At 44.2% G+C, this 13,428-nt stretch overlaps 1 protein-coding gene across 1 annotated transcript in view; it reads right to left on the bottom strand.

Moving 5' to 3' along the window:
• Window positions 1-13,428, bottom strand: part of LOC111956821 (FRAS1-related extracellular matrix protein 2-like) — a 101,441-nt gene that overhangs the window by 57,199 nt on the left and 30,814 nt on the right. The window contains exon 5 of the mRNA XM_023977475.2: window positions 2,886-3,032. Within this exon, the coding sequence (XP_023833243.1) occupies window positions 2,886-3,032 (147 nt within the window). The remainder of the gene's footprint in view (window positions 1-2,885; window positions 3,033-13,428) is intronic.

The following is a 13,428-nucleotide window of genomic DNA, read 5'->3' on the forward strand; positions in this document are numbered from 1 at the left end:
TAAACATAAAAAAGTTATTATAATATGGGATTCAACAATATAAGATCAAAAGGTAGCATCCAGATATAATAACCAGTCAACAACTGAGAACAGAGCCCAGTCAGAGATGGGTCAGAGAAGCAGTCAGTGTTAGATGAAGTTGTGATGTTTCAGCTAGCTTCCTTTCAAGATAGATTACCTTGACACAATTAAGCTATCTTGTGGGTAAAGCAGAATCAACTTAAAACAAGGTTGTCTATGCAGGTAGTGTAGAAGTATTGGTAGATTGACATTGTTGTTACTGCCGAGCSTACTGAGTCTAGCCTGCCCAGCTGGCTGGTGATAGTTTGTGCCAGTGTTGTTTGATCAGACCTGCTGTCACAGGGCTGATGACGATGGCAGGCCTCCTGCTGTTCAGCTAGCTACACAACAATGAAGTGTTACACACACACGCTCCCTGCGCTAGCTCCCAGCAGGAGGTCCCCAGTAAATAGATGATAGCAGCCAAGCAGACCCCATGGCTGAGCTAGACCAACAAAAATAGAAATAAATAAATAAATAATAATAACAAAAAAAACAAATACATGAGCAGATACTTTCCACGCTTCCTCTGAACAGAGACAGAGAGAAAGAGAGAGATCAGCAAGAGTGAGAAGAGAGACAAGATAAAAGAGCAAGAGAGAGAGAGAGAGAGAGAGAGAGAGAGAGAGAGAGAGAGAGCGAGAGAGAGAAAGAGATTCAAGTGAGGAAGAGAAAAGACAAGAGTAAAGAGTTTCAACGGTGCACAGATGGAGGCAGAAATGTATGAGTTGGGGTTTTGGACCAAAATTACCATTTCATTCTTTGAAGAAATGAAGGGGAAAGTGAGCTTTGATACGCCTGCATCGAGAAGGGAAATGGGCCCTGTACGTGTTCATAGGGCTCATACAGTTCTTGCTGACATGTGTTCATAGATAACATGGATGAGCTCAACAGAGCCAGGATACATCTGGCAAGATGGCACCGACAGACATGGCAGCACTGCTTCTAGCTCCTAAGCAACTTTGCAGTATTTTGTTTTTTGTGTGTTATTTCTTACATTATTAGCCCAGAAAGTTTTTTGTGTTATTATATACAGCCGGAAATAACTTTTGTATATCAGAGCGACGGTAACTCACCAGCATTACAAACAGGAATACAACTTTCCCGAATTGGGTCCTTTGTTCGTACCCCCCAGGGCAATTGAACTTATCCCAGAGGCTCCTCCAAGACGCCGCCGGTGGAGAAGAGGTATTCGGAGAGGACTTCTAGTCCGACTGGAAGCGTGCACACCATCCACCACTTCCGAGTATATTACTCGCTAATGTTCAGTCTCTGAACAATAAAGTAGATGAGCTCAGGGCGAGGATCTCCTTCTAGGGAGACATCAGGGACTGTAACATACTCTGTTTCAAGGAATCATGGCTCTCTCCGGATATACTGTCCGCGTCCACACAGCCAGCTGGGTTCTCAGTACATCACGCAGACAGGAATAAAGAACTCTCCGGGAAGAAGAAAGACGGGGTTGTATGTTTCATGATTAACTACTCATAGTGTGATTGTGATAACATACAGAAACTCAAGTCCTTTTGTTCACCCAACCTAGAATACCTCACAATCAAATGCCAACCATATTACCTCCCAAGATAATTATCTTCGGTTATAGTCACAGCCGTGTATATTCCCCCTCAAGCCGATACCACGACGGCCCTGGACTTTGTGCAAACTGGAAACCACATATCCTGAGACCGCGTTTATTGTAGCTGGGGATTTTAATCAAGCAAATTTGAGGAAAACGATACCAAAGTTCTATCAACAGATTGACTGTAGTACACTCGACTGCTACTCCAACTTCCGGGATGCCTACAAGGCCCTCACCCGCTCTCCCTTCGGGAAATAAGATCATGACTCCATTTTGCTCATCCCTTCCAATAGGCAGAAACCCAAACAGGAAGTACCCGTGTTAAGGTCTATTCAACGCTTGTCTGACCAATCGAAATCCATGCTTCAAGATTGTTTTGAACATGGGGACTGGGATATGTATACACTGACACGGTGACTGTATCACTGCCTGGTACGGCAACTGCACTGCCCGCAACCGCAGGGCTCTCCAGAGGGTGGTTGTGTTATAAACTAAGGTTTACTGTTGTTATAAACCCTGTGTATAAACTTTGTGATATAAAACTATGGTTTACTGTCCCATCTTTTGTTGCACTGTGTTTACTCCCTATTCAGTCCAGGACAGTAAAATTTAAGCAATGTTCACAGAGAGTGGCGTCTAACTCGGCGACAGCGGGCGTCTTTCTGACGACCACCAACTCTGCGTAACCTCTCCCGTGAGCCCTTGCTGTCCCCAAGAGGGTTGTCCTGTCTGATTGGCTAAAATAACAAATCCCGCCCTGAGGAGAGGAGTCAGGAGTGAAAGGTTGTGACCTGTATGACCCTGAAGTTTTCTGTCCCTCCCCTGCTCTGTCTGAGTCAAGAGATTGGCCCTCCGTTATTCTTGGTGTGCGTCCCAAATGGCACCTTTCTATTTGATCTCTAAGGCTATGTCCCAAATGGCATATAGAGTGCACTACTTTTGTCAGGACATCCATTAACATCCCTTTCCTTTAGAATATGTGAAAATTGGACAAGGAGTGATTGGACCATGAGTGACAGTTGGCTCTTAGATCTAGGGGCAGGTGACGTCACTGGGCCATGCTAACTCAGCCATCCGCTACATGAACATGACAGGCTGAAAAGCTGTGGAGCTTCCCTGGAGGGATAGAGCCAAGGATGTCATGATGATGTCTATGGATGTCCTGACTCTGATGGGAATAGAGTGCCATTCAGGACACAGACAATYTGCATAATGATGAGTATAATTAGAAGGTAGTTTGACTCACTGACGAAGGATGTCTCTCCCAGGTATCCTCGTCGTTTGAGGACCACCTCCAGGTACTTGGCCTCCTCGTCCACCACATAGTACTCCTTCTCCAGGGAAACCCAGGCCCAGTTCAGCCTGAACACCTGGTTCTTCAGCCTGTTGCCTCCTAAACACACACACACAGAACCTAATCATCAGCACCCTCAGAAACGAGCACTTCGTAATGTGTCTTATGTGCCACCTAACAGACACTTTCATCCAAAATGACAGTACAGTGAGTACAGGAAACACACACACACACACACAAACATTTTAAATCCTGTATTTTAATTCACAAATTACATTACATCAAGTGCTAGTGTCGTTCTGTGTGGATGTTTGTCTTTGTAAACAACAACAGTCAACAACAACAAAAACGAAGATCGACATGAGAGGGAATTCATTCAGCAAAGGCACCAGAACAGTTAAGCTTCTGAACACATTATTGCACTTCAAAACATTTATAATGGAAAGCTTTTTGTTTTCAGGACGTTCCTATCTCAAAATCTTTCATTCGAGTAATTTCACGGTGTTATTATGGGTACCTGTAGGACAGCTAGACTCCCTGCCTATATTGGTGGAGGCATATGTATCAGCACAAACACACGCTCATGCGCACACACACAAAGAACAAGCAAAACACACACAGCCTCCCTGCCAGTATATTCAGTGGGAGTATCAGTGCAGAGGAGGAAGTATAAAGTAGAAGGTCTAATTGGCTTTCATAGCAATTAAGAGATAAAGGTTAGTCTCTCTGGTGTGTGTGTGTGTGTGTGTGTGTGTGTGTGTGTGTGTGTGTGTGTGTGTGTGTGTGTGTGTGTGTGTGTGTGTGTGTGTGTGTGTGTGTGTGTGTGTGTGTGTGTGTGTGTGTGTGTGTGTGTGTGTGTGTGTGTGTGTCAGGGTTTGTTTTACAGGCTCTGTTTGAAGTGGAATTCAAAGCTCTGTATTCCTGGAGGGCAGCACTGGCCTGTTACCATACTGACCACAGAGAGAGAACAAAACAGACATCAAACACACACACAAAATGACAAGTCATAGCATGTAGACGCTTACACACGCACACATGCAAGCACACACACACATACTATTGGCATTAACAGCAGGTTTATAACAGTGGCTCCAAGCACCTCAGCCTAAACAGTGTGAAATGAGGGATGATGGGAATGAAGGGAGAAAATGAGAGGAGGGAGATGAGAGATGAAGGGAGAGGATGGAGATAGAGGATGAAGGAGAGGAGGAGATGGAGGAATGAAGGGAAGGAGGGAGATAGAGAGATGAAGGAGAGGAGGGAGATGGAAAGATGTGGGGAGAGGAGGAGATGGAGTTTGAAGGGAGAGTGAGGAGATGGAGGGATGAAGGGAGATGAGGGAGATGGAGGGATGAAGGGGAGAGGAGGGAGATGGAGGGATGAAGAGAGAGAAGGGAGATGGAGAGATGAAGGGAGATGGAGGAATGAAGAGAGAGAAGGGAGATGGAGAGATGAAGGGAGAGGAGGGAGAAGGAGGAATGAAGGAGAGGAGGGAGATGAAGAGATGATGGGAGAGGAAGGTGATGAAGAGATGATGGGGAGAAGGTGATGAAGATATGATGGGAGAGGAAGGTGATGGAGAGATGATGGGAGGAGGGAGATGGAGGATTGAAGGAGAGGAGGGAAATTAGAGAGGATGGAGAGAGCAGGGAGATGGAGAATTGAAGGGAGATGAGGGAGAGGGAGGAATGAAGGGAGAGGAGGGAGATGGAAAGATGATGGGAGAGGAGGGAAATTAAGGAGATGGAGGAATGAAGGGAGAGGAGGGAGAGGAAGGATGAAGAGAGAAAAGAGAATGGAGGGACGAAGGTAGAGGAGGGAGACAGACCCATGTGTTTCTACAGTACAGCTGGACAGCTGGCAGATGTGAGGTGGGAGGAATGAAAGAGTGAAAGAGAAACTGCATGGTGAGTCCCAAATGGCTTCTCATTGCCTATATACATCAAATTCTAATACGGACTTCGAAGCCAGTTCCACTGCTTTTTTTCATTTGGTTTCCCTCTAATCAGGGACTAAATTAGACCTGAGACACCAGGTGGGTAATGAATTACCAGGTAAAACAGAAAGCCCTATGTGCCCCCAGTCAAAAATAGTCCACTATATAGGGAATGGGGTGCCATTTGGGACACATATTGTTCTGAGGCCCTAACCCCCCAGTCCCCTCTCCTTCAATCTGCCCTTCCCCCTGACAAACCTTCCCCAGTTGTCATGGTCAGTAAATCTGTCATGTCCAGTCGACAACTCTGCTATGTAGCTTTTTCCCTTTCAAGAGAGGGTGAGACCTAAACATTCACAAGGGCGTTACTGTTTTATTGTGTGTGTGTGTGTGTGTGTGTGTGTGTGTGTGTGTGTGTGTGTGTGTGTGTGTGTGTGTATAGAAGGGCATGTAGCATGGTGAGTGAGTGGAACCGTGGCCTATACTGCACCTGTTCATTGCTGTTTCATGTGATCTAATAGACTAACACCACCACACATTCCCTTACCTGGACTTTAATAGGACTTAAAACATGTGACACCAGAAGAGGAACAACACTAGGTCATACCATTGCCAGCAGAGCAAACACACAGCAGAGGTCAGAAGACGAAGAAGAACTTAGAAATGGTTGTTTTTCATTCACAACTAAACTCAGACACTTATTAACTCCTCCTGAATCTGTCAAGGAGACTCTGTGGAAGAAAACACCTCGTGACTTTATCATGAACCAACTCAGACATCACTGCCTAAACCATGGAGTAAACTATGCTGAACCACATCATGGCCAAAAAGAAAAGACAGAACTAGAGGAGAGGAGACCAAACTCATTAGATCTGATTCTGTCAACAAGACTCTGTGGAAGAAGACAACACCTCATGACTTTATTATGAACCAATGAACCAACTCAAGATCTCACTGCCGCCTGAACCTCTACCTGTCTTCTGAACAGAGAAAAGAACGTGAATATGACAAAGATATGGCTGAACTAACATAGAAGATGAAGGAGAATAAAGTGAAGATGRAGAGCTAAATAAAGTGGAGATGATGAGGATACGGCTGAACTAACTGAAGGGCTGACAGTTTTCTGGCGCATCTTCAAAGTCTGATTGTTTCCACGGTAATGGGTTCCGTCAGAATAGAGAAAACAGAGGTATCCTAGAACTACAACCCAGATATCGCTAGCTGCTGATGGTTCYTACTATATTCATGTAAACCAAGCTACTACAGTACATCCATGCCACTGGCCCAAGCCTGTCCATTCTCAGGGGTTAAGGCCATACTACGAGTAGAGTTGAGTCTAATAACTCTCTACTTTAATAACTCCTGCAGGTAAGACGTCTGCTGGAGTGAAAAGAGCTTTTCCCCCTGTGTGTGTTCTGGATTACTCTGCTGGAAAAGAGGGGTGTGTGTGTTTAGATTTCCCTACCTTGTACTAGGGCTTAGAGGGAGCAGCGAGACCCATGCCACAGGTAATCACAGTGTGTGTGATCTCTGAGTAGTGAAGTCAACTGGTCTTAATCACCTGGCCCTCGCCCACCACAGACATCATCTCTTTATGGAAAACTGCCACAAGCTCCTCGTTTCCTTCCAGGACTCAGGAGAGTCGTGACGGCTACTGGACTTATTCCCTAGCACATGAATCACCTGGATCTACCCCACCACAGCAGTCACAGACAACTTCAGAAACTCTGCTACAAGCTCCTCGTTTCCTTCCAGGACTCAGGAGAGTCGTGACGGCTACTGGACTTATTCCCTAGCACATGAATCACCTGGATCTACCCCACCACAGCAGTCACAGACAACTTCAGAAACTCTGCTACAAGCTCCTCGTTTCCATTCAGAACTCCTTCAACAACCTGTAGAGTTATACAACTACGCTAATAAGCACTCACAGCTGTTGTAAGAGACTTCAGACCGAATAAAATGTTGTTAAGAGAAGAAGGATCTTCCTAACTTCCTGGGTATGCTGGATTAAAGTTAGGATCTTATTGTGGAAAGCTTGGCATCGTCTCTATGTTCACACAATGTTGCTAATGTTAGCCTGATACTATTCCTCTCCTCTTGTCTCAGATGTGTAACAGCAAAGGCTTTAGGATGCATCTCAAATAGCACCCTATTCCCTATATAGTGTTCTACTTTTGAAAAAGGGAATAGGGGTGCCATTTGGAATGCAGTTTGTCTTCAGTGTCAGTTACCCACAGGGACGTCCTAAAACCATGTATAGGTACAATACCACACCAGCCTGCCTGTTCCCCGGTCATACGTCTCATTGTGAACATTACATGGTGGCATGATGTCTAATCATTTACATTACGCTGGAGACAACATTCACCTCAAGCTAGGCTTCAAAGGTACCCTCCTCCACCTTACCTCTACATGAACCACTTTCAAGATCACCTGCTTGTGGGCAGGAAAAGTAGCCAACATGGAGGGCAAAATCCAAAGCTGTGCAATGCCTTCAGAACGTTAGAAACACTTTTTACATTCATAATTCAGGAATATCAGTGAATAATTCTTTATCATATGAGCCAGTCATCATCCGGTTTGGGAGGCCAGAATTACAACACCACTGGTGTTGGAGTTAGGCAGCTGAAGTGTGTTGGTGCATAGAGGTGTGTTGGTGCAAGTAGCCAGAGGTCCATTTCCTTCCATAAGGTTATTTTTCAGTAATTAAGATAAGCAGGAGTTGAAGTAAGAACACTTCAAAGAGGCCCTAGAAAAACATCTCAGTTAATCTTTAACTGCCGCCCAGGGCCAATCTGCTGAGCTACAGGTTAGCTGTCTAAATTGGTTTCCCATGTTCCTCCTCATTCCCAGCCAAAGGACAAGCAGTCACCAGTCACATTTTTCTAAAGTATACACCAGACTAAAAACCTAACCCAGCTAATGTCCTCTGTTGCCAGTCCCAGAGTTACTTTAGATTAGACTCTTGATCTATGTAAATGTTGTCACACTGTGCTCATTATAGAGGGACAGTCATGTTAATGGAAATATATTAGATTAAATATGTTAATTCACCTATTCTCCCATGTCAATCTAGCTTTACTGTTGATACCAATGTGTGTCAGCGTGAAGCCTTGATCATGGTATTGTACTGTTAAAAGTAACTCTACTGGGCTGTGTTGTGATGGACAGGAGAACTCTGTGAGGGAGGGTAGTGAATGTAGGCGGCTAAGCTGAGTGGTGCCAGTGCCAACTCTGTGCCCTTGTCTCCCACACAGACACACAATCTCTCTCTCTCTCTCAGTGCCCTTGTCTCTTGTCTCCACTCACACAGCAGACGGTCCTTATTTGGTCACCCTGGGGACCTGGATGCTCAACGGCTCCTTTTCTCTCTCTCCGTGTCTGTCTCAGGTCCTCCTCCACTCAGTCACCTTCTCTCACCTAGCAAGGCAGGCAGGCAGGAGCAGCAGTCCTCGACCCACTGAGCTGCTCTACACTGAGTAGGCAGCAAAATAACCCTGGCTGACTGGGACAATGTGTTTAAAAATACACTACACTACTGTATGCATTAAGATGTTTACCTAGAGTGAGTAATGAGTCCTGGTCAAAAGTAGTGCACTATATAAAAGGAATAGGGTGCCATTTGGGAAGCACATGTTTCTCACAACAACGGGCCATAAGCCAAGCTCTGAGGACCGGACATGCATCTCTCTCTGTTATTTATTACCACGCCACACTGTATAAAACTCCCATTACAGAGGAAGTACAGAGGATCCTACTGCTGAAGGAGAGAGAGTTAGAGAAAGAGAGAGAGATGCAGCCTAATCAGACTAAACTCTATATAAGCAGTAATGAGAGAGGAGGAGGAGGAGGAGGATAGGGGCTAAATTAGAGAGGAGGGAGTCACATCTATCATTGAACCAGTTCAGATTAAAGAGCTATTATAACAGATGGATGTTTATTAGACAATTGTGAAGCAAGGCTACATATCCTTACCCTTTGTCCACAGGCAGGACTAAAGGACGTTAACCTTTAGCCACTAGCTTTAACTCATTAACCCTTGGGCTCATAGGCTTTCAGGGAGTAGGACAGCAATAAATCAGACATAAATCTGGATATGCGTCTGGCCTATTTTAACAATTTGTTCACTCAAGAGGTCTTTGGGATAGCGGTAACTCTGAGGGGACATTTTTCAGATCTTGAAAGGAAGGCCAAAGGTGGCTTCTAACATAGGAGCTGGGAGAGGGAGAGGGAGAGATAGAGGTGAGCGAGAGAGAGGGAGGGACATGGAGAATAGAGGGKGGGGGAGAGGGAGGGAATGAGAACCATCTAAGACAGGGGTCTTAAACCTTTTCTTGCCCAGGGACCCCCTCCCAGGAAGGAAAACCAGCGACCCAGTGACGACCTCATATGTTGGCAAAATGTTGTCTTATCATCAGGTGAATGAAGAAGTAATCAACATTTTAAAATAGATTTTGTAGATCGTTTTTTCATTAATATTGACCTCCCCACAAAACTTACCAGCAGCCAGCGGCACTTGCCGCACCGGTAGCCTTTTCACGGGTGCGTGAGTGTAATTGGCTCCAATGAGTGTAATTTCCTCAATATTAGGAGGTAAGAAATAAAGCTGACATCTAATTTCTATTATAAACTGGGTAGTTCGAGCCCTGAATGCTGATTGGCTGACAGATGGGTATATCAGACCGTATACCACGGGTATGACAAAATAGTTATTTTTACTGCTCTAATTACATTGGTAAACAGTTTATAATAGCAATAACGCACCTCTGGCGTTTGTGAAATATGGCCAGTATACCCCCTCGGGCCGTGCTTAACTGTAGGTATGTACTGCAATTAAAAATTGCAGACCCTGATCTAAGGCTCAGAGAAATCAGTTCCTCCTCAAAGCCCCGGGTGAAGACCCTGATCTAAGGCTCAGAGAAACCAGTTCCTCCTCAAAGCCCGGGTGAAGACCCTGATCTAAGGCTCAGAGAAACCAGTTCCTCCTCAAAGCCCCGGTTGAATACCCTGNTGAATACCCTGATCTAAGGCTCAGAGAAACCAGTTCCTCCTCAAAGCCCCGGTTGAATACCCTGATCTAAGGCTCAGAGAAACAGGTCTTTGTTCTCAGAATTCTTTGAGCTTAACATCTGTCCCTCCATTATAGAGATTATTTGGCTTCCACTGGCTTCCCATATTATTGACTCCACTTACCAACAGAAAAGTGTTTAACACCATTGGTATGCAGAGGAGCACAAGGCACTCAATAAACGTTAGACAAGGTGCAACAAAAAAAGCGGGGGGGCAGGAGCACTTCTCTTTAGAGGAGTAATTCCCAAAGATCTGATTTCAGATGGGACTCCTTTATTTGAATCCCAGGGAAAAGAGAGGAGAGGAGGGGGAGACTAGAGGGAGACAGGCACGGGGGAATGCCGGGAAATACAGTGCGACCAAAGGTTGCTCCTGTTCTGGCCAGACATGGGTTCAAATTCTATTCAAAATTTTTGGAGCGTTTGCTCTAGCCTGCCTGGAGTGTCAGATGGGCGAGATTTAAAATGTTCAGACTTTTCTATTGGTCGATTGTGCCAGGCAAGCTCAATCAAGCACAGACACATTATTAGAATTTCTTTCAAATAATATTTGAACCCAGGTCTAGTCCTGGGAGTCTGCTGCTCCATGCTCCAGTTACTTGATGATGCTATTCCCAACACACGGGATAAACTCTCCTACACAATGGGTAGATGAATACACACTATGGAGAGTGTTGAGTAAATACTCCACTCTCTAGTTTGCCCGGACGCCCAGGCTTCGCTCAGTTCAGACAATGTGACAAGGTTTGGAAGGATGGCCCTGCGAGACCGCTCTCTAGTAATTTTTCCAGCATTGAATTAGGTGAGAAATATTATGAAAAGGATATAAAATGCATGAGAAACCAGTAGAAAAAGTTTTTCCAAACAAGCAGAACAATCTGCTAAAGTATCCAGTATTTTTAACCRTAGGTAGTTTGGTAAAAATCAATATGTTCAACGTAACTGGACATTTGTGGCATGTGCACATTTATACAATGGGTGGGTCTAATCCTGAATGCTGATTGGTTAAAACCGCATTCCAGCCAATGTCTATTAAACAAGTTACTAACGGCTAAATCTATGATGTTAAAATGCCTTTTTACTCTGTTCCATCTGACTGCACAATCCACTGTCTCATCAGCCAAGCAATTTATAAACTTGATCTCCACTATAAAAAGCATTTAGACATTATCTCACATTTCTTTTAGACTAACATTTAGTTTTCAACAGTGGAGATTTGTATAAACCTTCCTGTCTGTCACTCCGACAATTGCAACATTGTTTCAATATTCAAATTCGATCTCCAGCTGTCCTATAGTAATGAACGTGTCGGGAGTCGGGATGAGACGGACAGACTGGCAGCGTTTCTCTGCCAGTTGAAATCATGAATCAGCTGGCATAATTTTTATGGATATATACAAAGAACTGTCAACTGAAAAAAGGTAAAACGAGTTTGCAGTCTTTCTATCAGTCTTACCAGCTTCAGTTTGAAGTGATTGTGTTACTGTAGCTGTGTTGTTGGCTAGCTCCTCTGAACAACAGTGTCCTGACAAGTGAGCACATTTTCTATAACGTTTTTAATGAAAATAATGTCAATCCTTATTTGAATATGTTGGTAACCCGTTGTATAAAAGTGATAATGCCCTTGAAGCCGGTGTTTGGAGGATATATACACCCGTGCCAATATATAACCCAAACACCGGCTTAGAGGGCACTATCACTTAAATAAAAACTGTGCATGGCTTTTACCAATAATCCTATTAGTTCTGTCTTGGAATATTAGCTCCTACAGCTCCAGCTTCCTGAGAATAGGTTCATACAGTAGTCCACTATATACGGAATAGGGTGCCATTTGGGACACACCCTAGCTTCCACACCAGGCTATACAGAACACCTTGTGGATAAGACAGCTGCTCCACACTGCAGACCGCAGATGATTGGGTCTGTCGAGAGAGGTCTGTATGTCCTGACATCCAGACCAGACCGGTCCAGACCAGACCAGACCAGATGTACAGTGTGCCTTGCCAAGCCCCAAGGTCAGGCTTGATCCCTGGCCAACACCACCTCATCATTTTGGTCTGTTTGGGTGGGCACAAGATATTCAACAAGATATTCAAGGTTCTCCTTCTTTCTTCTTGGGCTTCCTTTTACAAAGATAATGTAATGGGGGACTGAATGCTAATGGGTCTCAGGATCAAGATTAGTTTTTTTTGTGATTTAAAAATAATAATAATAATCTACAATAACAACAAAAACAACAGCAGTGACTCTCTGGGCTCAAATAATAAATACATTTCCCAGACTTGATTTGAGGAGCTAAACCAATACACGTGTCCTTGAAGGCAGAGCTGTGTGTGATTCCTGAGGTGAAGTCAGATATAAAAGTCCTTGAAGGCCATCCTCATCTATCAGAGTGATTTACCTGAGTTGGTGCAGACAGAGTTCTGAATCCTAACGGCGTTGGAAAAAACAACATATCAACTATATGGTTTAGTTCCTCTAGGTCTGCATCCCAAATACCACCTTATTCCCTTCATAGTGCACTACTTTTGACCAGTACCCTTTTGGACTATACAAGGAATAGTGCACTACATAAGGAATAGGTGCCATTTTGGGACACAACTCTCACACATGAAGGCATTCCAGTTCCCACCCATAAAGGTCACAGCAGATTAAATATTGAGAGTCTCTCGAGTCGTCCATTAACAGTCAATTATGCATGACCACTCTTAGCACCACAATGACCACCCCATACAGTCCACAGCCACAAGGAAAACTCTGACTGCTACAAGGCCATTGCTCCTGGAGGAACATACAATTATTCTCAGAGACATTCTGGACACAATATGCTAAACAACACTCCAGCGGACACACATGCAGGCCAGAAAAATTGCTTACAATGTCTGTCCATTCAACATCTCAGAAATCAAACCACTACACTCAGAAAAAAGGGTTTAAAAAAAGTTATTCAGTTGTCCCCTTCGGGTAACCCTTTTTGTTTCCAGTTAGAGCCCTTTATGGTTCCATTAAAAAAAATTGGTTTCAGGTATACCAAACATTAGGAACAGCTTCCTACTTCTGAGTTACACCCCTCCCCTTTGCCCTGTCATGACGTTGTCCTGTTTTCTCTCCACTCTACAGAATGGACTCTTGGAAAGCCCTTTGTTACCACAGAGAAAGTATGGTAACATCAAAAGGTTGGGGAATGGAACAATAATTCCCTTTCTCAACCAGTTGAATGTGTCCGTTGGTACTTAAAGAATATGATGTTAGATCAGTTGTTGTCTGGAACATTATATCTGATGATAGGACGACATAAATTGTATCTTGGAAAGTCGACACATTCTATTCTATTGATATAAAAGATCTGAAGATCTTAAAGAGAGTTTATTCGGAAGACAGCAGCTCTTTAAACACTCTTCCGTGGTGCCCCAGCTTATTAATGAGTTAATTGTTGCATGGTTTAATTCAATCACGTAATCAATTAAACATTAGGTAATCGATTTGA

Source organism: Salvelinus sp. IW2-2015, linkage group LG4p (assembly GCF_002910315.2).
Source record: "Salvelinus sp. IW2-2015 linkage group LG4p, ASM291031v2, whole genome shotgun sequence".
NCBI classification, from domain to species: Eukaryota; Metazoa; Chordata; class Actinopteri; order Salmoniformes; family Salmonidae; genus Salvelinus; species Salvelinus sp. IW2-2015.